At 38.9% G+C, this 25,928-nt stretch overlaps 1 protein-coding gene and 1 pseudogene across 1 annotated transcript; one reads left to right on the top strand and one right to left on the bottom strand.

Annotated features, from left to right (window-relative positions):
* Positions 1 to 931: 931 nt before the first annotated feature.
* AARD (alanine and arginine rich domain containing protein) lies at positions 932 to 5,004 on the bottom strand. Its single transcript, XM_007188921.1, has 2 exons — positions 4,678 to 5,004; positions 932 to 1,075 (listed from the first exon to the last, which is right to left on the bottom strand). The coding sequence occupies exons 1-2, from the start codon at positions 5,002 to 5,004 to the stop codon at positions 932 to 934; spliced, it is 471 nt and encodes a 156-aa protein (XP_007188983.1).
* Positions 5,005 to 21,079: 16,075 nt separating this feature from the next.
* LOC114238673 (tigger transposable element-derived protein 1-like) lies at positions 21,080 to 25,545 on the top strand (annotated as a pseudogene).
* Positions 25,546 to 25,928: the final 383 nt, after the last annotated feature.

Genomic DNA, 25,928 nt, shown 5'->3' on the forward strand with positions numbered 1-25,928 from the left:
TTTAAGGTAGAGGTAGATATTCTAATGCAACATGAACCATTTTAACTCCTAAAAGCTTAACAAAGGAATTGTGTTAGTTGGGAATCTTTTGCGTACAAGTCATAAAACTCTACCTCAATTGACTTAGGCAAAAGGAGATGGTATTAGGAGGCTATTAGAGGATTTTCATGTATCCAAAAGACAGCAAGGGCTGGGGATTTAAGCAGCTGCACCCCTGAGACAAGGAAGAGCAGCTCTCTCCCTCCCCTTTTGGGCTCTCAGTGGTGCTGTTTCGACCTCCTATATTAGAGATTCCATTCTCTCACATGGTGGCCACCAGCAGCTTCCAAGTCCCTCTGTTCCACAGCTTCTACCATCAGCTTCTAATACTCATCTGCTCCCTTAGTTCAAGTTCAAAAACTCGTGAGGACAAGTTGATCAAACTGCCTCGATCTGCGTGACTATATCCAATGAGGTGAGACACTCTTAATGGTAGACTCTACCTGAAGGGTATGGTTGGAATCTAGGCAGAAGTAATTCTCCAGAAAGGGGATGGGACGGAAAGGAAAGGCTACTGAACAGCTAATTGGGCAGACAAACCAAGAATAATCAAGTAGAACAAAAACACAGATTCTGAAAGTTCAGAAAACATCAGAAAGTTAAGATGGCACAAGATAGAATGCTGGAAATTGGCATTAAGGCATTCTTCAGTACATTCTTTTTACTTCTATTTCCCAGCCAAAACAATGAACATATAACTTTAAAACTTGACAACATACCATTTTCTCTCCCCTCTTGTAGATGTTTTCTGTCACTTCCCCATGGCATCGAAGTTTTTGGCCTAAAAATTGCCCCTAAAGTCTGACACAAAGCATCCATAATGTTACTGTCAGAATTGTTTCGGAGTTGTCTATGTTATTTTTAGGGTTCAGATCTTCTTCTGTGCGTTTCCTCATTCCATATTCACGACATTATCTTCCGAGCTTTGCAATTCTGATGCAATTTCCAGTTCATACTCCTTTTTCAATTGCTGCATTTTCATGTTTAAATCCAGCAAAGTTCTGGCCAGCTGGCAATTTCGGAAACGCATTTCCAGCTAAAAGTTAGAAAAAAATAAGGATTTTTATTAGCCTGAGTTATGGATCAAATGAAACTGCTCTCTGCACAGGAAAAATAAGGACTTTGTAGGAAAGGAAAATAAGATATCAAGAACATGTATTTCTCATCTTATTCTCCAGCTCTGACTGTTTGGCCTGACTATAAAACTGACTTTCTATACGACAAGGTAAAGTCCAGATATACAAATAGCTTTTGAAATGGCCTTGCAATGAAAACAAAAAAAGCTCACGCACAGAGCCGTCCATTTGAAAAATTCCTGTGCATAGAAGGCTGTTTCCAAGCAATGGCATGTGATCTGTGAGGAAATCATTTATCTTTATGAGCTTTCTGAGCTCCAGGATAACTGCTCAGGGCCACCTGAGCTTTCAGGACCTGGGCCCATTTACTTGATTACTTGTCATTTCAAGTTTTTAGGATTTTAAATGGTCTCCCTGTTGAGCAAAACATTTAACGACCCCTTTATGTGTACTTATAGAATCTAACAATTTTCACTGTAGAGTGAAATCTGTTATACAGCAAGGCTGATTTATACCCTCCCTCCAGTGGGCGTTTGTGAAGGTCCTCATGTATTAAGAAATAGATCGATCTCTCGGGCAATGTACCTAAGAGGCAGTCTGACTAAGCTTAGTCCAACATAATCTTTGCATTATAGTTGAAAACTAGTAATCAACTATTTGCATATTTCTTCAATTAGGGTCTTGTTTAATGCAGTTCATGAGAGCCCTGTTCTCTCTGCTGAAAACCCCTCATCAACTCACCAAAAGAAACCACCCCACGGTGAACCAGGACATTCTGCTGGTAAAAAGCAACTATGGGCGGTCCCCTCCTAATTTGCAAAATAAAGTCACTGGATAAAATTTCTTTCTGTTTTCCTCTGACATATTTTTCTTCATTTTTCAGCACCTGGAACCATTTCTTTGATAGCAAGAATTTGCAAAGAATAAAGTAAATGAACATCCAGCAAACAGACAGTAACAACACAACCACTAGCACAAGAAGCCCTGGCACCTTGCCTACAGGAAGCTTCCGTTCTCCAGTGTGGCACGGATGCCCTATAAACCTGCCCTACTCTTCCAGCTTTATTTCCTGGCCCTCTTCCCACACCAGCTCCCACTGCAGCTGGTCAGAAACTTTGCCTGTCCCAGAATAAACATGTCGCACTGAGCCACATCTTCTGCCCCCTCTGCCCCTTGCCACCCACTTCCTGTTGAGCTCAGCCAGATGCCAACTCTTCTTAGAAGCCTTCTCTGTCTCGCCTTATCTGTGCTTCCACAGCGTTCTGTACATGTGCCTCTCCTAGCACACGGCCTACACTAGACTGATGATTTTGAGCACAGTTTGTTCCTATCCTTAACTGTATCCCCAGCTAGGGGTGCACTGCCTGCTCACGCAACATGGTGGGTTCTCTGTGTGTTTGTTAAAAGACTGAGTGAAGGAATGACTAAATGGAGAAACTGATGAACACCCATCCTATACTTTCATGCCAAGAATCAAGCAGTTAAATTATTGATAATGGCTCACCATCTAAGCAAAAAAAAGTATGTGTAATTCACACCTGTTTAGGAAAGTCAAACACCAATGATTCCTTAATTTTCTTTCCTCATGGATCCCACTGAGAATCTAATGAAAGCTATGAACCCACTCTGAGGAAAGAAGTGCATTTTATGTGCATACAAAATTTGGCATACAATTTTAGGTATATAGAACCCCTGGAATTCACTCACAGGCCCTGGAATTCAATGCAAGCCACTAAGAAGACCCATTCAAACAACAAATAATAGCATAAATAACATTTCATAAATAGCAACATGTCTCTAAATTAACTGGACCTGTTCATCATTGTTCCTTACACAAATACCACCCTAACAGATGATGTGTGGACATACACGTATGGATGGGTGCCAGTTCCTACAGAAAACTGGCTAATGGCCCATTATCAAAAACTGCTTCTTCTAGTGGTGATGGTGTTAAGGATCCGCATTCTTTTGCTTCTTCATGACTGGTCACACACAATGGTGAAATGGTTGGCCAAGATGTTGACCATGATCTACATCTCAGGAACACAGCATCTGTGTTTGTGTGACATTCTTTGCCTCCTTTCCAGAAAAACCCTTGATCTTCCATGCCTATGTATCTGTCACTTTGGGGGCACAACCAAAAAGCAGTAAGAGCCACTGAGTAGTGTCTATGTTCTATGCACTTTATATGACATTATCTCATATAATACTTACAGTGATCCTATGAGTTTATTATTTCCATTTTACAGATGAAACCCAAACTTGCTAATTAGCATTCCTAAAGTAATAGGAACAGTGAGAGCAGAGCCTGTAAATGTTAATGCTGGGATTTGAACCCTCATCTATTTGGAATTTTATTCTCCACCTCCTCCCCACCCCTAGTACATTACTTGCTTAAAACTCCTACTAGTGGAACGACGAGTTAGAATGTGAAGGTTCAAGTGCCTCGGAGCTTACTGAATATGATTTCTTCACTTGATTTAAATGAGTCAACTGCGGTACAGGAGGGATGGTGACACCCCAGGTCAGCAGCACAGGGTGATGAGCCCGGTCTCGGCCTTCCAGTGGGCATCCTGACCCACAGCACACCCCTCCGGGCCATCTCTACTAATGAGGGGTCTCGCCCAGCCACTGCTCAGGTATCTGAAGAAAACCATGTGTTTCTCCGATATGGCTGGGTCAGAATTAATACACATCTTGTCAAATTCAAATTGTTAACACAGGTAAAATTAAATTTACTACCTTCTTGCCCTTCTTAAACTCAGAAACAAGATAAACTATTAAGGTTCTTAAATCAGACAACTGACTGATGGTTGAATCCGTTCTAAAGTAGTGGTTAACATTTTATTAGTATTCAATGCAAAAGACTAGAACTTTCCAAATCTCCACTACACATATTCATAGGCAGCACCATGTTAAAGCTTAAATTGCTCTTATTCATTTTGTCCCTTTCAAATTTTACCTAACTTGGAAATTGTTTAAATCACAAAACAGTAACTAAAATATTTACCTACAGTTCCTCCTGCCTAATGTTAAAAAGCTACGATTTTACAAAATACCTTATTATCATTTCCTGTTTTCTGAATTCTTACCCAGGGGAAAGATAAAACTTGTAGAATAAAAGAAACAGTTGCTGATGGACTCGCTCCATCCTCCCATGAGTTCATTTCATTGAAACTTCCGCCTCCAAGCCTCATAACATGCATGTACTATGAGTTCCCTAGAGGGAACTTTCTATGTGGTAGAAAAATATAGAACAAGCTGGGGAGGGGTGGGGACGGAGGTCTTGGGTGTGTCACTAGTAGACTCAGCCCTCGACAGCCAGCCAGCACCTCGGGTCCTGCCGGACCCCTCCCCTCCCCCGCTTCCCTCCTGGATGCTGCCTGGGAGGCAGGAGCATCGGCGCGGTCGGCGAAGATCTACTGCTGGTGCCCACCTCGCCCACGCTGCACGGCCAAACCCTCTCCCTGGGAAAAGCGGTGCTCGGCCTCCCAAGTCCTCGGTGGGGCACGTGCGCGGCCCGCGGCCGGGGGCCCCGGGAGCCGGCCGCCAGCGCGCTCACCAGCTCGGCGCGCAGCCCGACCAGGGCGCTCTCGACGCGCGCCCGGCTCTGCTCCTCCCGCGCCGCCTCCGCCGCCTCCTCCTCCCGCGAGCGCCTCGAGCCGCCGCGCGGCACCGCCCGCTGGAAGGCGCGCGCCAGCCGCCGCCTGAGGTCTTCCAGCAGCAGGCTGGCGGCTGGGGCCTCCTCCGGGCCGGCCACGCTCTCGCCGCCTCCGGGGAAGCCTCGTGAGGGAGGCAGGGTTGAGGGCCTGAGCCCGGCGTCAACGAGGATGCCGTGGGGCCCCCGGGAAGTTCCCTCTCTGCGGCGGCTGGAGCCCCCCAGGGACATCTCGGAGGCGCCGGGTTCCAGGCTTCCAGGCTTGTATTGCTAAGGGTTTGTTTCCAAGTGCGAGACGAGGGCGGGTGAGGTTGGGGGCGGGGTAACTCATGGAACCGGCGGGACCACTGCCAAGTGGGACGGGGCTATTGCTCCGCCGTGCAGAGGCGCTCCATTCCCCCGGCCTCATCTCTGTCCTTCTTTCCCCCTTAGCAACAGACGAAGGAAGTGGTTCCCATAACTCCGAGAAGAGGTTTCAACTGGCTCCCTTTTTCTTGCTCCTTGGAGTGTCGTTCTAAGGGAAGACTTGGGTCCATCCAGGTAGGTGGAAGTTGAGGTACGGATGGAAAGTTTGAGGCCCTGGTTGCCTCGATTATTAACATTCAGCCCTGTAAAATATTTTTCTCTGGCTTTCTACCGACTGTGCGGCACTGTGACAGGTGTTGTGGATATAAAGTCTGATTAGGCCTCGTACCATTCCCAGGCGTTGCTCACAGTCAAGTGGGAGAAGCTTGGCCCTGTTTGAAACTTAGAGAGAATGATCTTTCCACAAGCCCAACAATGCAGGAGACACTTCGATTCTGAAACTCCGTGTTCTTTTCTATACTTGACACCTTTCTGCCACTTTCACATTATGAAGGGGTTAAAATGAAAAATAAAAATTCCTCTTACTCCAGAGTGTGTTATTTTCTAATTCCCAATTCAGTATAATCAGGTGCCAATATTACTCGTATATCCTTTATCAATGAACAGAATCAGCTGCCTCTTTTGGATCTAATGGAGAATTTCTAAAAAGGAATAAACAATCAAAATTTTTGTGTGATCATAGAATGCAAATCCCTACCCTCCCCATCCAAAAAGGGGGCAGAGTTGTCCATATAGTACTCCCAGAATTAATCATTCGTTTAATAAAGATTTACAAGTCACCTGCAATGTTCCAAGTCCGTGATTGGCATTGAGGGCAATAAGAGCTAATTGTGATTAGTATTTACTGTGTGTCAGGCACTTTTCATATATTAACCCATTTTATCTTCACAATAACCCTGTGAGGAAGGTACTATTAGTCTCTGTATTTTACAGGTGAGGAAACTAAGGCAGATGTTAAGCTGTAAGGCAAAGATCCCAAAACTGGTAAATGGTGGTCCTGGGATTTGCACCTAGGAGGTCTGGCTTGTGCTCTGAACCACTGAGACACAACTTGGATACACACTACCTCCCAAAGAGGAAAAGAAGTTGCTCAGTTGTATGACTGAATGTTCAAATTCCCTGTGCTCATAAAATTCAACTCTACAGAAATGGCTTAAGGCCCAACTGGATAAGGAGGAGTGCAGGTTACCAATTCTGCCAATAATCTGCCAAATTCAATCTGCCACCTTACAATAGTTTACAACCTAAGCACAGTCATATACCTATCATTGTATATTTGTCATAAAGATTCTCTAGAAACATTTGAAGATGTGTTCTATTGGTGGAAATTATGAAAATCCATATGGTCTACTAGGAACTAACTGAATATAAATTTAAATATTTAAGTTTTTTAAATTTGTGGTTTTTATGCATGTATGTGATAGGTGGTAGGGCTTGAAAACCAGCACCTATCAAGGTGCAGTAGAAATATTTTTTTATATATAAATTTATTTATTTATTTATTTATTTTTGGCTGCATTGGGTCTTTGTTGCTGCGCACGGGCTTTCTCTAGTTGCAGCGAGCAGGGGCTACTCTTCGTTGTGGTGCATTGGCTTCTCATTGCGGTGGCTTCTCCTGTTGCGGAGCATGGGCTCTAGGCGCGCGGGCTTCAGTAGTTGTGGCACGCAGGCTCAGTAGTTGTGGCTCGTGAGCTCTAGAGCACAGGCTCAGCAGTTGTGGCGCATGGGCTTAGTTGCTCCACAGCATGTGGGATCTTCGCGGACCAGGGCTCGAACCCATGTCCCCTGCATTGGCAGCGGATTCTTAACCACTGAGCCACCAGGGAAGTCCAGAAATATTTAAAATTAGTTTTCTCCCTTGATTTTTCACTTCTGTTTCCAGATCATTTTCTTCAACAAGAATTTCAGTTAAGTTTGACTTAATTCAACAAACAGTGAACAGTGCATGTTCATTTAAGCACTGTCCCATGTAAGGGAGATAAAAGGTGAATAAAGCACAGTTTTTGTCCTCCAGAAGCTTAAAGCCTGAAAGAACAAATTCATTCATTCATTCCTTCAGCAGTAGTTATTTAATATCTTATTTATATACCAAGTATTATACAGAGTGCTCAGGCTGTGAAGGTAAACCAGTAAGACAAAATGGTGTTTTAGAATAGATTGGTTTTATCACAAATTAATTTTTTTCCATAGATCAATTTTTTCAGCCGTGGTGCATCTTGAATTTTACAATTTTTTTTTCATTTATACAAGTAAAATGAATGGAAGCATTGGTGAATCAGAGTGAATATAATATGCAGAGACATTTGCGTTAGGAAATGTATTAGTTATCCATTGCTGCATAACAAAACAACAATAAACATCATTTCTTATGGTTTCTGTGGACAAGAGTTTGGGAACAGCTTAGATTATGATCTGGGACTTTCATGACATTGTAGTCAAATGTTATCCGAAGCTGGATGTGATTGGAGCTGGAGGGTCTGCTTGCAAGGTGGACCATTCACATAGCTGGCAAATTGGTGCTGGTGTTTGGTGGGGAGCCTTAGTTTCTCTCCATGTGGACCCTTCACCAGGACTGATTGATTGCCCTCATGATGTAGTGGTCAGCCTACCTCAGAACAAGACAGAGAGAGAGAGAGAGAGAGAGAGAGAGAGAGAGAGAGCCAGATAGAAGCTCTTTATATGTGTTCTGAACCATATTTTTTTTTTTTTAACAATTTTTTTTTACTAGCAGCCTTTTATTTATTTATTTATTTTTAAAATTTTATTTATTTATTTATTTATTTATTTATTTTTGGCTGTGCTGGGTCTTCGGTTCGTGCGAGGGCTTTCTCTAGTTGCGGCAAGTGGGGGCCACTCTTCATCGCGGTGCGGGGACCGCTCTTCATCGCGGTGCGCAGGCCTTTCACTATCGCGGCCCCTCCCGTTGCGGGGCACAGGCTCCAGACGCGCAGGCTCAGCAGCTGTGGCTCACGGGCCCAGCTGCTCCGTGGCATGTGGGATCTTCCCAGACCAGGGCTCGAACCCGTGTCTCCTGCATTAGCAGGCAGATTCTCAACCACTGCGCCACCAGGGAAGCCCTGAACCATATTTTTATGATCTAGTCTTGGAAGTCACACGGCATCACCACATTCTGTTTATTAGAATCAAGTATCTAAGTCTGGACCCCATTTAAGTGGAGGGGAATTAGGCTCCACCTTTTGAAGTAAGGAGTATCAAAAAATTTGCAGACAGATTTTTAATCTGCCACAGGAAAAATATGGTACATACATGTAAACAATGAATCAAATGACTGCTGACTTCCTGTCAGAAAAAAAAAAAAATGAAGGCCAGAAGATACTAGAACAATATATTTTTAGATTCAGGAAGAAAAAAATTAACATAGATTTCTATATCCAGCAAAAATATCCTTCAAAGGCAAAATAAACGTGTTATGACATAAGAGAAAATTAGAAGAATTTGTTACCAGCCAACCTATGCTGTTAGAAATACTAAAGGAAACACCTCAGGCTGAAGTAAAATGGTAATAGAGGGAAACTCAAATCTTTAGGAAGGAATGAGGAGTATAGAAATTGTAAATACCTAGATATATACATATAAATGACTTACAGTCCTCTTAATTTTTTAAAAAAACATATGACTGTTTAATGAAAAAATTATAGCATTGTCTTCTGTGCTTTATGATGAATTTAGATGTATCAATATAATGTAGTAACTATAGAATAAGTAATCTTGAGGATGCATAGAGCTATACATTTTATATGAAGTGGTAAGGTATTAATCCTAAGTACACTGTAAAAGATTAAGGGTATATATATTTTAAAGCCTAGAGCAATCACTAAAAAAAAATGGTGCAAAGAGGTATAGCTAAAAAGCCATTCGAATGAGTGGCTATGTAGAAAATCTGAAACAATTAACAAAAAACACCCTTCTGGTACTAATAAACAATTATATCAAGGTTGCAGGATACAAGTTGAATATACAAAAGCTAATCACTTTCCTATATACCAGCAATAAGCAAGTGGAATTTGATTTTTTGGGGGGGGCCACACTGCGTGGCTTGTGGGATCTTAGTTCCCTGACCAGGGATTGAACCCAGGCCCTCAGCAGTGAGAGCACAGAGTCCTAACCACTGGACCACCAGGGAATTACCTGGAATTTGATATTTAAGACACACATTACATTTTACATTAACACCCAAAAAAGAAGAACACTTAGGTATAAATCTAACAAAATATCCATATGGGGAAAACTACAAAACTCTGCTGAAAGAACTCACAACTTAACTAAGTAAATGGAGAGATACTCCATGTTCTCATAGATAGGAAGACTCAGTATTGTCAAGATATCAGTTCTTTCCAACTTGACCTATAGGTTCAATGCAATGCCAATCAAAATCCCAGCAAGTTTTTTGTGGATATACACAAACTGATTTTAAAGTTTATGTAGAGAGGCAAAATGCTCAGAATAACCAACATAATATTAAAGGGGAAGAGCATTGAGGACTGACAGTACTTGACTACAAGGCTTACTATAAAGCTACAGTAATCAAGGCAATGTGGTATTGGCAAAAGAATGGGCATATAGATCAATGGACCAGAATAACCCAGAGATATACCCACATAACTGATCTTTGACAAACGAGCAAAGGCAACACAATGGAGAAAAGACATACACACAAGTGGTGTTGGAATGACTGGACATCTGTATGCAAAAAAAAAAATGAGTCTAAACACAGACACCCTTCACAAAAATTAATTCAAAACGGATCATAGACCAAAATGCATAACTATAACTCCTGGAAGATAATGTAAGAGAAAATGTACATGACTTTGGGTGTGTTGATGACATTTTAGATACAACACCAAAGGCATGATCCATGAAAGAAATAATAACTTGAACTTCATTAAAACAGAAAACTTCTGCTCTGCAAAATACACTGTCAAGTAAATGAGAAGACAAGCCACAGACTAGGAGAAAGTATTTGCCAAAGACATATCTAACAAAGGACGGTTATCCAAAATATACAAATTACTCTTAGAACTCAACAATAAGAAAATAACCCAATGAAAATGTGAGCAAATGACCTGGACACCAGACACCATCAACATATATGAAAAACAAATAAGCATATGAAAAGATGCTCAACATCACATGTCAGTAGGGAAATGCAAATTAAAACAAAAATGAGGTGTCATTACATGTCTATTTGGCCATTCTGTGGCCAAAATTTAAAACACTGACAACACCAAATGTTAACAGGGAAGTGGAGCAATAGGAACTCTCATTCTTTGCTGGTGGGAATGTAAAATGGCATAGCTACTTTGGAGGACACTTTGGCAGTTTCTTACAAAACTAAACATACTCCTACCTTCTGATATAACAATCATGCTCCTTGGTATTATATCTAAAGGAGTTGAAAACTTACGTCCACATGAAAACCTGAACACAAATGTTTATAGCAGATTTCTTCATAATTGCCAAAACTTGGAAACAACCAAGATGTCCTTTAGTAGGTGGATACATAAACTGTGGTACATCCAGACAATTGGATATTATTCAGCTAAAAACAAATGTGCTATCAAGCCATGGAAAAACATAGAGGAATCTTAAATGCATATTGCTAATTGAGAGAAGCCAATCTGAAAATGGTTCATGCTGTATAATTCCAATTATATGACATTCTAGAAAAGGCAAAACTATGGTGACAGTAAAAAGATCAGTGGTTACCAGGATTGGGGGATGGGGAGGGATGAATAGCCAGAGCACAGGATTTTTAGAGCAGTAAAACTATTCTGTATGTTACTGAAATGGTGGAAACATGTCATTATACATTTGTCAAAACTCATGGAATGTATAACACCAAAAATGAACCCTAATGTAAACTATGGACTTTGAGTGATAATGATATGCCAATATAGGTTCATCGATTATAACAAATGTACCACTCTGGTGCAAGATGTTGATAGTGGGAGAGGTTATGTGGTTGGGGAGAGGCAGGGGGTAATGGGAACTCTGTGTACTTCCAGCTTAATTTTTCTGTGACCCTAAAACTGCTCTAAAAATAAAGTCTATCTTTTAAAGCCAGTAGATAAACTAAAATGTGCTTCTAAAAACATTAAATTAATCCAAAATGAAGCAGGAAAAGAGATACAGATTAAAACACAGAGAGAGCAAATAAAAAACATTTGATAAATGGTAAGCCTAAATTAGATCATATCAAAAATTACATTAAGCCTTAATGTACTAAATATTCCAGTTAAAAGGCAGAGATGTTCAACTGGATTAAGCAAAAGCAAGAACCAAATATATTCTTCCTAAAAGAGATATACTTTAAATACAAATACAGGACTTCTGTGACCTGTAAAGATGGAGTAACATGAACTGGATTTATCCTCCTATCTGAAACAGGCAAGAAGCACCAAATATATTATTGAACTGACTTCAAAACACTGAACATCAGGCAATGAAAGACAGTGATCCCTGAAAGAATTTTTTTCAAGCAGCCTTCTCAGTCTTGTTTACTGATTCCTCTCATCCTTGAGGACTTTAGAATTCAAAACACTGAACAACAGGCAATGAAAGACAGTGATCCCTAAAAGAATTTTTTTCAAACAGCCTTCTCAGTCTTGTTTACTGATTCCTCTCATCCTTGAGGACTTTAGAATTCAAAACACTGAACACCAGGCAATGAAAGACAGTGATCCCCAAAAGCTTTTTGTCAAACAGCCTTCTCAGTCTTGTTTACTGATTCCTCTCATCCTTGAGGACTTTAGAACGTCTCAGGCTGTGTCCTTGGACCACTTCTCTCCTCTATCTCCCTTCACTGCAGAGTGATTTCGTCTTGTTCCGTGGCTTTTTATTTTTGGTTACTGAGTTGTTTGAGTTCTTTATATATTTTCAATATTAACCCTTTATCAGGTTTATGATTTGCAAGTATTTTATTTCTTTTTTATTGAAATATAGTTGATTTACAATATTGTGTTAGTTTCAAGTGTACAGCAAAGTGATTTGGTTATACATATATGTATATATCTATATTCTTGTTTTTCCATGGCTTTTATTATGATCTATATGAAATGCTGACATCTCAAAATCTTATCTTTAGGTCAGATCTCTCTTCTAACTCTATCTCTACTTGGATGTTCAACTTAATATATCTCATTCTTAAACATTGATTACCTGCATCCCTTAATATATTCTTTTTTCAGTACCCCCACCCAATTCAGTAAATGGAAATTCTATTCTGTCAGTTACCCAAACCATAAATCTTAGAATCACCCACAATTTTCTTCTCCCTCTTTCACCCTACATGCAATTCATCAGCATATCCTGTAGGCTCTACCTTGCAGTATATCCAGAATCAAAGAGCATCTAACTCCTATCATCCTAATCTTCCCACTTCCTTTCCCCTAGACTATTGTCATAGCCTCCAACACATCTCCCTACTCCATAATTGCCCTCTTTTTCTTCCCTATTTTATTCTCCTTGCGGCAGATCATGTCATTTCTTCGTTCAAGATCCTCCAGTGTGTTCCCACCTTACTTAGAACAAAATCCAATGTTCTACCATAGCCTACAAAGCCCTTTATAATTCATCCCAAATGGCATTCCCTCCATTTCTCTGATCTCATCTCCTTCCTCTCTCTCCTTTGCTTACTCCATCTTGCCACCCTGGTCTCTTTACTGTTCTCATTTCAGGGCCTTTGCTTTGTTATTCCTTTTTCCTAGGATTCTCTTCTCCCAGATACATGAGTGGCTAGTTCCCTTACTGTGTTCAAGTCTCTGCTCAAATGTCACTTCATCAGATAGACCTCCCTTGATCTAAATTAGCATATATACACCCCTTCACTCCCATCATTCTCTGTGTTTTTGCCCTTCGTTTTATTCCTTAATACTTACACCAACTGTCATACTGTATATTTATTTGTTTTCTCATCTATTTTCTATTGTCTGCTAATAGAATATAATCTCCATGAGAACAGGTACTTTCTTTTGTTAACTGCTATATCCCTAAAATAGTGCCTAAAATGGTATCTGGCATTTAGTAGGCAGTACATAAAACTTTGTGAAATGAATGAAAAGAAGAGAGAGAAAGAAGCAGAAGACATCAGGACAAAGAGAAGGATGAAGGGGAGAGAGATAAGGAGGAAGGAGCTGAGTAGACCAGCCAGGCAGCTGAAACAAACGTGGAATATCATGTCAGTTTATGAAATTCTCCAGAGTGACTCCAAAATGATAAATCAGGCCTGCTTGAAAAGAGCACAGTATCTGCTAATGAAAAGGAAAATAACTCCTGTCCTTGTAGCATATTTCTTCAATGCATTTGTGCAAAGTGCACGTGATGCAATGACAGGTCATGACATCAACCCCAAATCCAGCCAGCTGACAGTGCCTGAACCCAGCAGTCTCAGCTAACTTTCTGAAACCATGTGATTTCTGGAATCATGTGGTCTGTATGTCTGTTTCTCTCTTTAGCTTCTTAAGGACAGCGTCTGGGTCTTCATCACCTTTTCATCACCTCCATGCTGGCATGAGACAAGCACTTAACAAATACTGGTTAAATTCATTAATAAATTGATTAATACAGCAAGGCAGAAGGCAATTAACATTCATAGAGCACCTCTTAAATACTATATAGCTATAGATATAGACATGGACACAAGTATAGATGCAGATATAGATATATTTATAGATATAGACAAAAGTATAGATATAGATACAGATATAAATTGTATACAAGTTACTTAATCTTCATGAAAATCCTGTGTTAAGTTTGTTTTGTTCTATTTTTCATATGGGAACCTGAAGTTCAAAGAAAGTAAGAGACTTGCTTAAGGTCATATAGTAGACAAGGAAATGGCTGAGAGAGGAGTTGATTCCAGATCTGTATGTCTCCAAGGGTTATGCTCTTTCCTTTATACCGTATCAGGCAGTATACAGTTGCAGAATCATTAAAAATCAGCTAAAGAAGGTTAAAACTTTGTATTTCTTTTATTCCAATTACCTAAACCAATTCTTCCCTAGCCTAAGTGTCATCCTGCTTCCACCCTTATGTTTAGCAAGGACACCTTCTCTCAGTCCTTTAGAAAAACAGAAGGAGGTTGAATGCACATGTCATACTTCTAATTCATGCAGAACAGCAGCAAAACAAAAGTCTGAAATTCCTTACGCAGAATCCTAATCTCTCTAAATGTTTTTACTTAAATTCATCAGTTAATATCTACCTTTGTTGCAACTCACTTCTACTTTTTTTTTTCCTGCCTGTTCACTGTTCCCTGGGAAACCTGGATCCCAATTCTTTTATGTGTTCTTTAGCTTTACCTTGGGAACCTTAGCTTTAATTCCACTTCTTCGCTTCCTCTTCAACCAACCACTCTGAACAATTATTCTTTTAAGCAATGGGTTCCATGTGTTCCCACTGCAAACAGAATGTCCCCGAGTGTTCTGTGCAAAAAAGAAACAAATATCTCTCTAGGCTTTAGAGAAAGGAGATTTTTCCTTACAGGCCTTAAAATAAATATTTGTAATTTTTTCAGTGAACAGCTTAGTGCTTTGAATCATTTGAGAGTCTGTGGGGAGCGTGGTCCTTCTGTTTTCTGGCTAATAGTTGCCAGAAAGTCCTTTTCGGTTGTGGAATGTCTAAGATGTAGTCATTGTCTTTCTAGCTTAATTTGCCAGAACTCTGGAGTAAAAATGCTGGTTTCAAATCCCAGCTTCACTCCTTGCTGGCCATTTGACTTTGTGTTAGCTGTCTGGGTCAGTTTGTTCACAAGTAAAATGAAAATAAGCTTTTCCTCCTCACTCAGTTGCTGAGTAGATTAACTACAGCACACAGGAGTGCACTGAACCAAGTAGGCCCTTCATAAATGTTACCTCTGCTCTCACGTAAGGGACGTGATGGGGTTCTTGCTGTAGAGACATGTTTCTAAACATCACATCAGTGGACATCATAGTACTGTGTATCTAAAAGATACAGGAGAATTGGTATTAGGATTGCAAGGGAAACTGAGTCAGGTCTGAACTACAGCAGTGAATCCAGGCTGGACAATGCTCATTCCAATAGGTTGGATGACCATTTAAAAATGTCAGTGATCACATGGAACAAGTATAATCATTTCAATCACATCTCCTAAGTGTGTGTGGTGAGCTGTATTATTGTTCACAATATTCTCTGCCTCTTGGCAGTGGGGAGATTATATTTCTCCACTCCGCTGACCTCAGGCTTGGCCATAGGACTTGCTTAAGCCAATGAACTGTAAGCAGATGGGGCATGTGTGGTTTCCCAGCGAAATCTATAGATGCCATCACACAATCTACCCTCTTCTGTTTTCCAGCAATGTCCCAGGGCAGGCAGTTCCTTCACCCTGGGTCCTAGAATAAAGATATCATGGAGCAGAGAGGAAGCTGGGCTATCTTGGGTGTGTAGTTTGATTGAGAAATAAATGTAGAAATCCAAAAAGACTAGTGTGTTTGCTTTTTTGAAAGCCTTGATATCTGATTATCCTTTTGATTTATTTCCTTTTTCTAAAAATAGAATGCAGATGTAAGCATCCAGAGGACTGAGAGTTCTGGTAAATTGAAATTTTACTGTATCATTTCTGAGCAGAGATGTGCAGAAGCTTACCTGCCTCAAACAAGAAAAATCTAGTTGTTGGAAGGTACAGAAAATTTCTAGTAACTGTCCAAATACATTTGCTCTTTCATTAGATTAAATGAATTATGAGTATATATGAAATATAGATAACAGTAACTTTTTTTAAAAAAATTATTTATTTATTTATTTATGGCTGTGTTGGGTCTCCGTTTCTGTGCGAGGGCTTTCTCCAGTTGTGGCAAGTGGGGGCCACCCTTCATCGCGGTGCGCGGGCCTCTCACTATCGCGGCCTCTCTTGTTGCGGAGCACAGGCTCCAGACGCGCAGGCTCAGTAGTTGTGGCTCACGGGCTTAGTTGCTCCGCGGCATGTGGGATCCTCCCAGACCAGGGCACGAACCCGTGTCCCCTGCATTGGCAGGCAGATTCTCAACCACTGCGCCACCAAAGAAGCCCAACAGTAACTTTTTTATTGACAGAATATATAAAAGCAGATATGCAGGACACTGTATAATTTTAGACTGTCAGTTTATAGTCTGAGAAGAACATCACAGCTTTATTTCCACACTAAATGTAAAAGGAGATACGTTTACTTTAATATAGTTTTGACTATTTTGTCTTCATGCTTTGTATCTTGAAGACATTTCAGTTACAGCCTTCTTTTAAGATTCAACTAAACGTGACACCAGAAAAATGCAGAAACTAGAAAACTTATGGCACTTTTCTGCAGGGCCTTTTATGTACTGTGACATTCAAGAGTTTTGAGAAATAGAATAAATGTCAAATTTGTCCAAACAGCAACTTTGAAACCCATTCCAATAGATACATTTATATTTTAACATAAGATACACAAGTTAACTATTTTCTTTGGCAATTTCAATTCTAAGAATAGTTATAAGTACCCGGGAAGTACTCAGGAAGCAATATCTGCGGGAGAATATTATTACCTTCTTTTAAGATTGAACTTTCCAGTAAAATTGAAATATTATCCAGTCAGTCAGCATGTTTGTTGAACTTAGTGCAATGCGCTGTTCAAAGAACACCCAAGCAGAGAAGTGTGTTAACAGATGCATTCTTTTTGGGACTGACGACACAGATTTAAATTGAAATGCTGGTAATTGCCAGAAACATTTTTAGTATTTGGGGGTAGGTAACCTCTAAACTGGCCCCTTGAAATGGGATGTCACTTTTTAGATTAGGTATAGAAAGACTGTGAGTTTCATCTTGCTCACTCTTTCTTGCTTGCTTGCTTGCTTGCTTGTTCTGAAGGAAGCCAACTGCTATGCCATGAGTTGACCTATGGAGAGCGCCATGGAGCAAGGGATAGAGGGAGGCCCCTGGACAGCAGTGAGCCCTCAGTCCAGTAGCCCATGAGAAACTGAATCTTGACACAACCATGTGAGTGAGCCTGAATGAGAATCCTCCCTTAGTCAAGCCTTCAGATGACACTGTGGCCCTGTCCAACACTTTGCTTGCATCCTCATGAGAAACCTAGAGGCAGAGGACCTAGATAAGCTACACCAGATTCCTGAACACAGAAATTTTAAGATAATAATGCTTGTTATTTTAAGCTTGTAAGGTTTTTTTTTAACTGTTTCTTTTATTAAAAAAAAAAAAAGATTCTATTGAAGTGTGATTCACATACAAAAAGCTGTATACAACTTGATGAGTTTAGAGATAAGCATATACTCTTGAGACGATCACCACAATCTATGCCATAAACATATCCATCACCTCCAAAAGATTCCTCCTTGACATAAATTGCAGCAATATTTTTTGGATCCATCTCCTAGAATAATGAAACAAAAGCAAAAATAAACAAATGCGACCTAATTAAACTTAAAAGCTTTTGCACAGCAAAGGAAACTATAAACAAAATGAAAAGACAACATATGGAATGGAAGAAAATATTTGCAAACAATATTGACAAGGGATTAATTTCCAAACTATACAGCTTATGTAGCTCAATGTAAAAAAAAAAAATCAAAAAATGCCCAATCAAAAAATGGGCAAAAGACCTAAATAGACATTTCTCCAAAGAAGGCATACAGATGGCCAACAGGCACATGAAAAATGCTCAACATCACTAATTACTAGAGAAATGCAAATCAAAACTACAATATGGTATCACTCACCTCACACTGGTCAAAATGTCCATCATCAGAAAGTCTACAAACAGTAAATGCTGGAGAGGGTGTGGAGAAAAGGGGACCCTCCTACACTGTTGGTGGGAATGTAGATTCGTGCAGCCACTGTGGAAAACAGAATGGAGGTTCCTTATAAAAACAAAAATAGAACTACCATATGATCCAGCAATCCCACTTCTGGGCATATATCTGGAAAAGACGAAAACTCTAATTCAAAAATATACATGCACCCCAATGTTCGTAGCAGCACTATGTACAACAGCCAAGACATGGAAGCAACCTAAATGTCCATCGAGAGAGGAAGGGGTAAAGAAGATATGGTGTATACATATATATACAATGGACTATTAGCCATAAAAAAGAAAGAAAGAATGCCATTTACAGCAACATGGATGGACATAGAGATTATCATACTAAGTGAAGTAAGACAGAGAAAGACAAATATCATATGATATCACTTATTTGTGGAATCTAAAAAATGATACAAATGAACTTACACAACAAAAATAGACTCAGAAATAGAAAACAAACTTACTGTTACCAAAGGGGAAAGGAGTGGAGGAGGGATAAATTAGGAATTTGGGATTAACAGGTACACACTACTATATATAAAATAGATAAACAATAAGGACCTACTGTATAGCCAAGGGAACTATATTCAATATCTTGTAATAACCTATAATAGAAAAGAATCTGAAAAAGAATACATGTATATATAACTGAATATAGAAATATATAGGTAACTGAATCACTTTGCTGTACACCTGAAATGTTGTAAATCAACTGTACTTCAACAAAAAAGGATTATGTCATCTGCAAACAAAGATAATTTTAATTCTTCCTTTCTAACTTGGATTATTTTCTTTCTTTTTCTTGCATAATTTCTCTGGCTAGGACTTCCAGTATGATGTTGAATAGAAGTGCTAAAAGTGGGCATATTTGCCTTTTTCCAGATCCTGCAGGAAAAGCTTTCAGTTTTTCACCACTGAGTATCTTGTTAGCTGTGGGCTTTACATATGTAGCCTTTATTATATTCAGATGAGTTCCTTCTATACCTGATTTGTTGATATCTTTTATCATGGAAGAGTTTCAAATTTTATCAAATGCTTTCTCTGCATCTATTGAAATGATCATGTGATTTTTATCCTTCATTCTGTTAATGTGGTATATCATATTGATTGATTTTCATATGTTGAACCATCCTTGCATCCCAGGGATAAATCTACTTGGTCATGATATATGACCCTTTTAATGTGCTATTCAATTCAGTTTGCTAATATTTTGTTAAGGATTTTTTGCATCCTTGTTTATCAGAGGTATTGCTCTGTAATTTTCTTTTCTTGTGGTGTCTTTGTCTGGCTTTGATATCAGGGTAATGCCGACCTCATAAAGTGAATTTGGAAGTGTTCCCTCTTCTTCTGTATTTTGTAAGAGTTTAAAAAGGATTGGTATTAATTCTTTAAACACTTGATAGAATTCAGCTGTAAAGCCAGGTTTTCTTTGTTGGGAGGCTTTTGATTACTGTTTTAACCTCCATATTTGTTGTTGGTCTGTTCAGGCTTTCTATTTCTTCTTGATTCGGTTTTGGTAGATTGTATGTTTCTAGGAATTTAACCATTTCTTCTAGGTTGTCAAATTTGTTGGCATATATTTGTTCATAATAGTCACTTATGATATTTTTATTTCTGTGTTATTTGTTGTAATGTTTCTTCTTCCATTTCTGACTTATTTATTTGAGTCGTCTCTCATTTTTCCTTAGTCTAGCTAAAGGTTTGTTGACTTTATCTTTTTAAAAAACCAGCTCAGTTTTGCTGATTTTTTTCTATTTTTTTCCTGTTCTATCTCTTTTTTTTTTGTTTGTTTGCTTTAATCTTTAATGTTTCCTTCCTTCTGCTTAATTTGGGCTTAATTTGTTTTTTTTTTCTAGTTCCTTGAGGTATTGATATAATTTTAGGTTGTTTATTTGTCTATCTTCTTTTTTAATGTGGGGATTTGTTGCTATCAAATTCCCTCTTAGTACTGCTCTTGCTACATCCCATAAGTTTTGATATGTTGTGTTTTTTTTTCATTTGCGTTGATTCATTTTTTTGACATTCCATTGATTTTCATTTCTCTTTGGAGCTTCATTAAATATTATATATAGATGGACATAAAATACAAATATTTAAACTATTCATTAATCTGTATTTTTTGTTCTTGTTTCTAGAATGGGTCCTAAATTTACATATTTTAAATACGTATGATCCAGAAACTTGGCAGCTATATTCCGCTAGACTGCTTTTCTACTGAATCATTCCTCTTTGGCATGGACACCAATGTAAACAATAGGAGAGATTTACCTGACTTGGAAAACTCAGCCAAAATGCTGTGGGCTTGGTAGAAAATATATGTAAATGCATCCCTTTTGAATTTATGGTAAATACAAGAAGCAATTAGAAACTTTAAATTTCATTAGTGCCAAGCATGTAATGTCTCCATTGTTTAATTCAAACATAGAACCTGCAAAATTTATATGAGTTGATTTTTTTTAAGGCAATACCAAATATACTCTGTATGTTTGTCTCCACAAAAACATTCTCAAAATTCCTTTACCATGTATGAAAAGGACTTGGGGAACCTCAAGATCTGAGATTCTCTTTTTAAAGCCGTTAATAGAGAGGGAAACATACCTTGTATTTTTTTATTTTTCACTTTATAGAATCCATCCTGACTGAGAAAATCAAATTATAAAGATCCTAAACACAAGATTTTATCCAAAAAATATATATTCCTTATCATTAATATAACATTAAACATTAAATTAAAATTAAATGCAGGCATACCTCATTTTATTGTGCTTTATTGGGCTTTACAGATACTGTGTTTTTTCCAAATTGAAGGTTTGTGGCAACCCTGCATCAAACAAGACTGTCAGCACCATTTGTCCAACAACATTTGCTCACTTCTTGTCTCTGTGTCACATTTTGGTTATTCTCACAATATTTCAAGCTTTTTATTATCAGTATATTTGTTATGGTGATCTGTGATCAGTGATCTTTGATGTTACTATTGTAATTGTTTGGATTGCCACAAACCACACCCGTGTAAGACAGCAAACTTATTAAATGTCGTGTGTTCTGACTGCTTGGTTGACTGGCTGTTCCCCCATCTCTCTCCCTCTCCTCCGGCCTCCCTATTCCTTGAGACACAACAATTTTGAAATTATGCTAATTAATAACCCTACAGTAGCCTCTGAATGTTCAAGTGAAAGGAAGAGTCGCATGTCTCTCACTTCAAATCAAAAGCTAGAAATAGTTAAGCTTAGTGAGGAAGGCATGTCAAAAGCCAAGACAGACCAAAAGTTAGGCCTCTTGCACCAAACAGTGAGCCCAGTTATGAATTCAAAGGAAAAGTTCTTGAAGGGACATTAAAAGTGCTACTCTAGTGAACATAGAATGATAAGAAAGGAAAACAGCCTTATTGCTTCCATGGAGAAAGTTTTAGTTGTCTGGATAGAAGATCAAAACAACCACAATGTTCTCTTAAGCCAAAGCCTAATCCAAAGCAAGAACCTAATTCTCTTCAATTCTAAGAAGGCTGAGAGAGGTGAGGAAGCTGCAGAAAAAAGTTTGAAGCTAGCAGAGGTTGGCTCATCAGATATAAGGAAAGAAGCCATCTCCATAACATAAAAGTACAACATGAAGCAGCAAGTGCTGATGTAGAAGCTTCAGCAAGTTATATAGAATATCTAGTGAAGATCATTAGTGAAGGTGGCTACACTAAACAACACATTTTCGTTGTAAATTAAACAGCCTTATATTGGAAGAAAATGACATCTAAGACTTTCGTAATTAGAGAGGAGAAGTCAATGCTTGGCTCCAGGCTGTGTTAGGGGCTAATGCAGCTGGTGATTTTAAGTTGAAGCCGGAGTTCATTTACCATTCCAAAAACCCTAGGGCCTCTAAGAATTATGCTCAATCTACTCTGCTTGTGCTCTCTATAAATGGAACAACAAAGCCTGGATGACAGCACATCCAGTAAACATGGTTTACTGGATGTTTTAAGCCCACTGTTGAGAACTGCTGCTTAGAAAAAAAGAAAAAAAGATTGCTTTCAAAATATTACTGCTCATTGACAATGCAGCTGGTCACCCAAGAGCTCTGATGGAGATGAACGATGAGATTAATGTTGTTATCATGCCTGCTAATACAACATCCATTCTGCAGCCCATAGATCTAGGAGTAATTTAGACTTTCAAGTCTTATTATTTAAGAGCTACATTTCATAAAGCTAACAGTACCATAGATAGTGATTCCTCTGATGCATCTGGGAAAAGTAAATTGAAAACCTTCTGGAAAGGATTCACCACTCTAGATGCCATTAAGAACATTTGTGATCTGTGGGAAGAGGTCAAAACATCAACATTAATAGGAATTTGGAAGAAGTTGATTCCAGCCTTCATGGATGACTTTGAGGGGTTCAAGACTTCAGTGGAGGAAATACCTGCAGACGTGGTAGAAATAGCAACCTTGTTTTTTTCCATTATGGAGGTTCCTCAGAAAACTAAAAATAGAATTACCATATGATCTAGAAATCCCACTCCTGGGCATATATCCAGACAAAACTCTAATTCAAAATGTTACATGCACCCCTATGTTCACAGCAGCACTATTCACAATAGCCAAGACATGGAAACAACCTAAATGTCCATCAACATATGAATGGACAAAGAAGAAGTGGTACATATATACAATGGAATAATATGTAGGCATAAAAAAGAACAAAATAAGGCCATTTGCAGCAACCTGGTTGCAACTAGAGATTATCGTACTAAGTGAAGTAAGTCAGAAACAGAAAGACAAAAGTCATATGATATCACTTATATGTGGAATCTAAAATATGGCACAGATCACCCTGTCTACAAAACAGAAACAGACTTATGGACATAGAGAATAGACTTGTGGTTGCCAAGGGAGAGGGAGTTGGGGAAGGGAAGGAGTGAGAGGTTGGGGTTAGCAGATGTAAGCTATTATATAGAGAATGGATAAACAAGGTCCTACTGTATAGCACAGAGAACGATAAAAAAAACAAAAAAGGCATTATGCTCCTACTCTGGCTGTACTCTGAAAATAGAATCACAAAGCCTGGATGACAGCACATCTCTTTACAACATGGTTTACTGAATATTTTAAGCCCAGTACTGAGGCCTATTGCTCAGAAAAGAAGAAAAAGATATCTTTCAAAATATTACTATTCTATCAAATTACCAATGGCATTTTTTACAGACTTGAACAAAAAAAATCTTAAAATTTTTATGGAGACACAAAGGACCCCGAATAGCCAAAGCAATCTGGAAGGAAAAAAACAGAGCTGGAGAGATCAGACTCCCTGACTTCAGACTATACTACAAAGCTACAATAATCAAGACACTATGGTACTGGTGCAAAAACAGAAATATAGGTCAATGGAACAGGATAAAAAGCCCAGAGATAAACCCACGCACCTATGGTCAACTAATCTATGACAAAGGAGACAAGGATATACAATGGAGAAAAGACAGTCTCTTCAATAAGTGGTGCTGGGAAAACTGGACAGCTACATGTAAAAGAATGAAATTAGAACACTCCCTAACACCATACACAAAAATAAACTCAAAATGGATTAGAGACCTAAATGTAAGACCGGACACTATAAAACTCTTAGAGGAAAACATAGGAAGAACACTCTTTGATATAAACCACAGCAAGATCTTTTTTGACCCGCCTCCCAGAATAATGGAAATAAAAACAAAATTAAACAAATGGGGCCTAATGAAACTTAAAAGCTTTTGCACAGCAAAGGAAACTATAAACCAAACGAAAAGACAACCCTTAGAATGGGAGAAAATATTTGCAAATGAATCAACAAAGGATTAATCTCCAAAATACATAAACAGCTCATGCAGCTCAATGTTAAAAAAACAAACAACCCAATCCAAAAATGTGCTGAAGACCTAAATAGACATTTCTCCAAAGAAGACATACAGATGGCCAAGAGACATATGAAAAGCTGCTCAACATCACTAATTATTAGAGAAATGCAAATCAAAACTACAATGAGGCATCACCTCACACCAGTTAGAATGGGCATCATCAGAAAATCTACAAACAACAAATGCTGGAGAGGGTGTGGAGAAAAGGAAACCCTCTTACACTGTTGGTGGGAATGTATATTGATACAGCCATTATGGAGAACAGTATGGAGGTTCCTTAAAAAACTAAAAATAGAATTACCATATGACCCAGCAATCCCGCTACTGGGCATATACCCTGAGAAAACCATAATCCCAAAAGACACATGCACCCCAATGTTCATTGCAGCTCTGTTTACAATAGCCAGTCATGGAAGCAACCTAAATGCCCATCAACAGATGCATGGATAAAGAAGATGTGACACATATATACAATGGAATATTACTCAGCCATAAAAAGGAACGAAACGGGGTCATTTGTAGAGGCATGGATGGACCTAGAGACTGTCATACAGAGTGAAGTAAGTCAGAAAGAGAAAAACAAATATCGTATATTAACGCATATATGTGGAACCTAGAAAAATGGTACAGATGAACCGGTTTGCAGGGCAGAAATAGAGACACAGATGTAGAGAACAAATGTATGGACACCAAGGGGGGAACTGGTATTGGGGGGGTAATGAATTGGGAGATTGGGATTGACATGTATACACTGATGTGTATAAAATAGATGACTAATAAGAAACTGCTGTATAAAAAATTAAATAAATAAAATAAAAAATTAAAAAAAAATATATTACTACTCATTGACAATACACCCGGTCATCCAAGGGCTCTGAAAGAGATGTACAATGAGATTAGTGTTGTCATCATGCCTGCTAGCTCAACATTCATTCTGCAGCCCAAGGATCAAGGAGACTTTCAAGTCTTATTGTTTAAGAAGTACATTTTATAAGTGTGTAGCTAACTTAGATAGTGATTCCTCAGATAGATCCAGGAAAAATAAATTGAAAACCTTCTGGAAAGCATTCACCTTTCTAGATGCCATTAAGATCATCCATGATTCATGGGAAGTGGTCAAAGTATCAACTTTAACAGGAATTTGGAAGAAGTTGATTCCATCCCTCATGGATAACTTTGATGGGTTCAAGACTTCAGTGAAAGAAGTACCTGAAGATGTGGTAGAAATAGCAGGACAACTAGAATTAGGAGTGGAACCTGAAGATGTGACTGAATTGCTGCAATCTCATGATAAAACTCTAATGAATGAAGAGTTGCTTTTTATGGGTGAGTAAAAAAATGGTTTCTTGAGATGGAATTTACTCCTGTTGAAGAAGGACGCTGTGAAGACTGTTGAAATGACAACAAAGGATTTAGAATATAACAAACTTAGTTAATAAAGCAGTGGCAGGGTTTGAGAGGATTGACTCCAATTTTGAAAGAAGTTCTGCTGTGGGTAAAATGCTATCAAACAGCATTGCATGCTACAGAGAGATCATTCATAAAAGGAAGAGTCAATTGACGTGGCAGACGTCATTGGCATCTTGCATTAAGAAACAATCACAGCCCCCCCAGCCTTCAGCAACCACCACCCTGATCAGTCAGCAGCCATCAGCATCAAGGCAAGACCCTCCGCCAGCAAAAAGATGACAACCCGCTGAAGGCTCAGATGAAAGTTAGCATTTTTTAATTAAGGTGTGTACACTTTTTTTCAGACATAATGCTATTGCACACTTAATAGACTACAGTGCAGTGTAAACATAACTTTTACATGCACTGGGAAACCAACAGATCCATGTGACTAGCTTTGTTGGGATATTCACTTTATTGTGGTGGTCTGGAACCGAACTCACAGTATCTCTGAGGCATGCCTGTAACATTAAATGTTAAAAATATAACATTATGTTTTTAGTAAGGAAAAACCAACTGGTATGTAAGTGCAACTTATAGCAATGTTCATAGATCAGTAGAACCAAGTAAGGTTTATTGGGAGCACATGGGCTTTCTCCATTGGGCAGAAGTGGGCCATTTCTTCTGCCAAGAGACTACTTCTACCTGACCTA

The sequence above is a fragment of the Balaenoptera acutorostrata genome, chromosome 17, assembly GCF_949987535.1.
Source record: "Balaenoptera acutorostrata chromosome 17, mBalAcu1.1, whole genome shotgun sequence".
In the NCBI taxonomy this organism is placed as follows: Eukaryota; Metazoa; Chordata; class Mammalia; order Artiodactyla; family Balaenopteridae; genus Balaenoptera; species Balaenoptera acutorostrata.

Bases quoted from the DNA above. Each gene is read 5' to 3' on its own strand.
- AARD (XM_007188921.1), bottom strand. From the start codon at position 5,004: ATGTCCCTGGGGGGCTCCAGCCGCCGCAGAGAGGGAACTTCCCGGGGG. The intron at 1,076-4,677 runs GTGAGCGCGCTG...TCTAACTTTTAG, and splicing joins TCGGGCTGCGCGCCGAGCTG to CTGGAAATGCGTTTCCGAAA.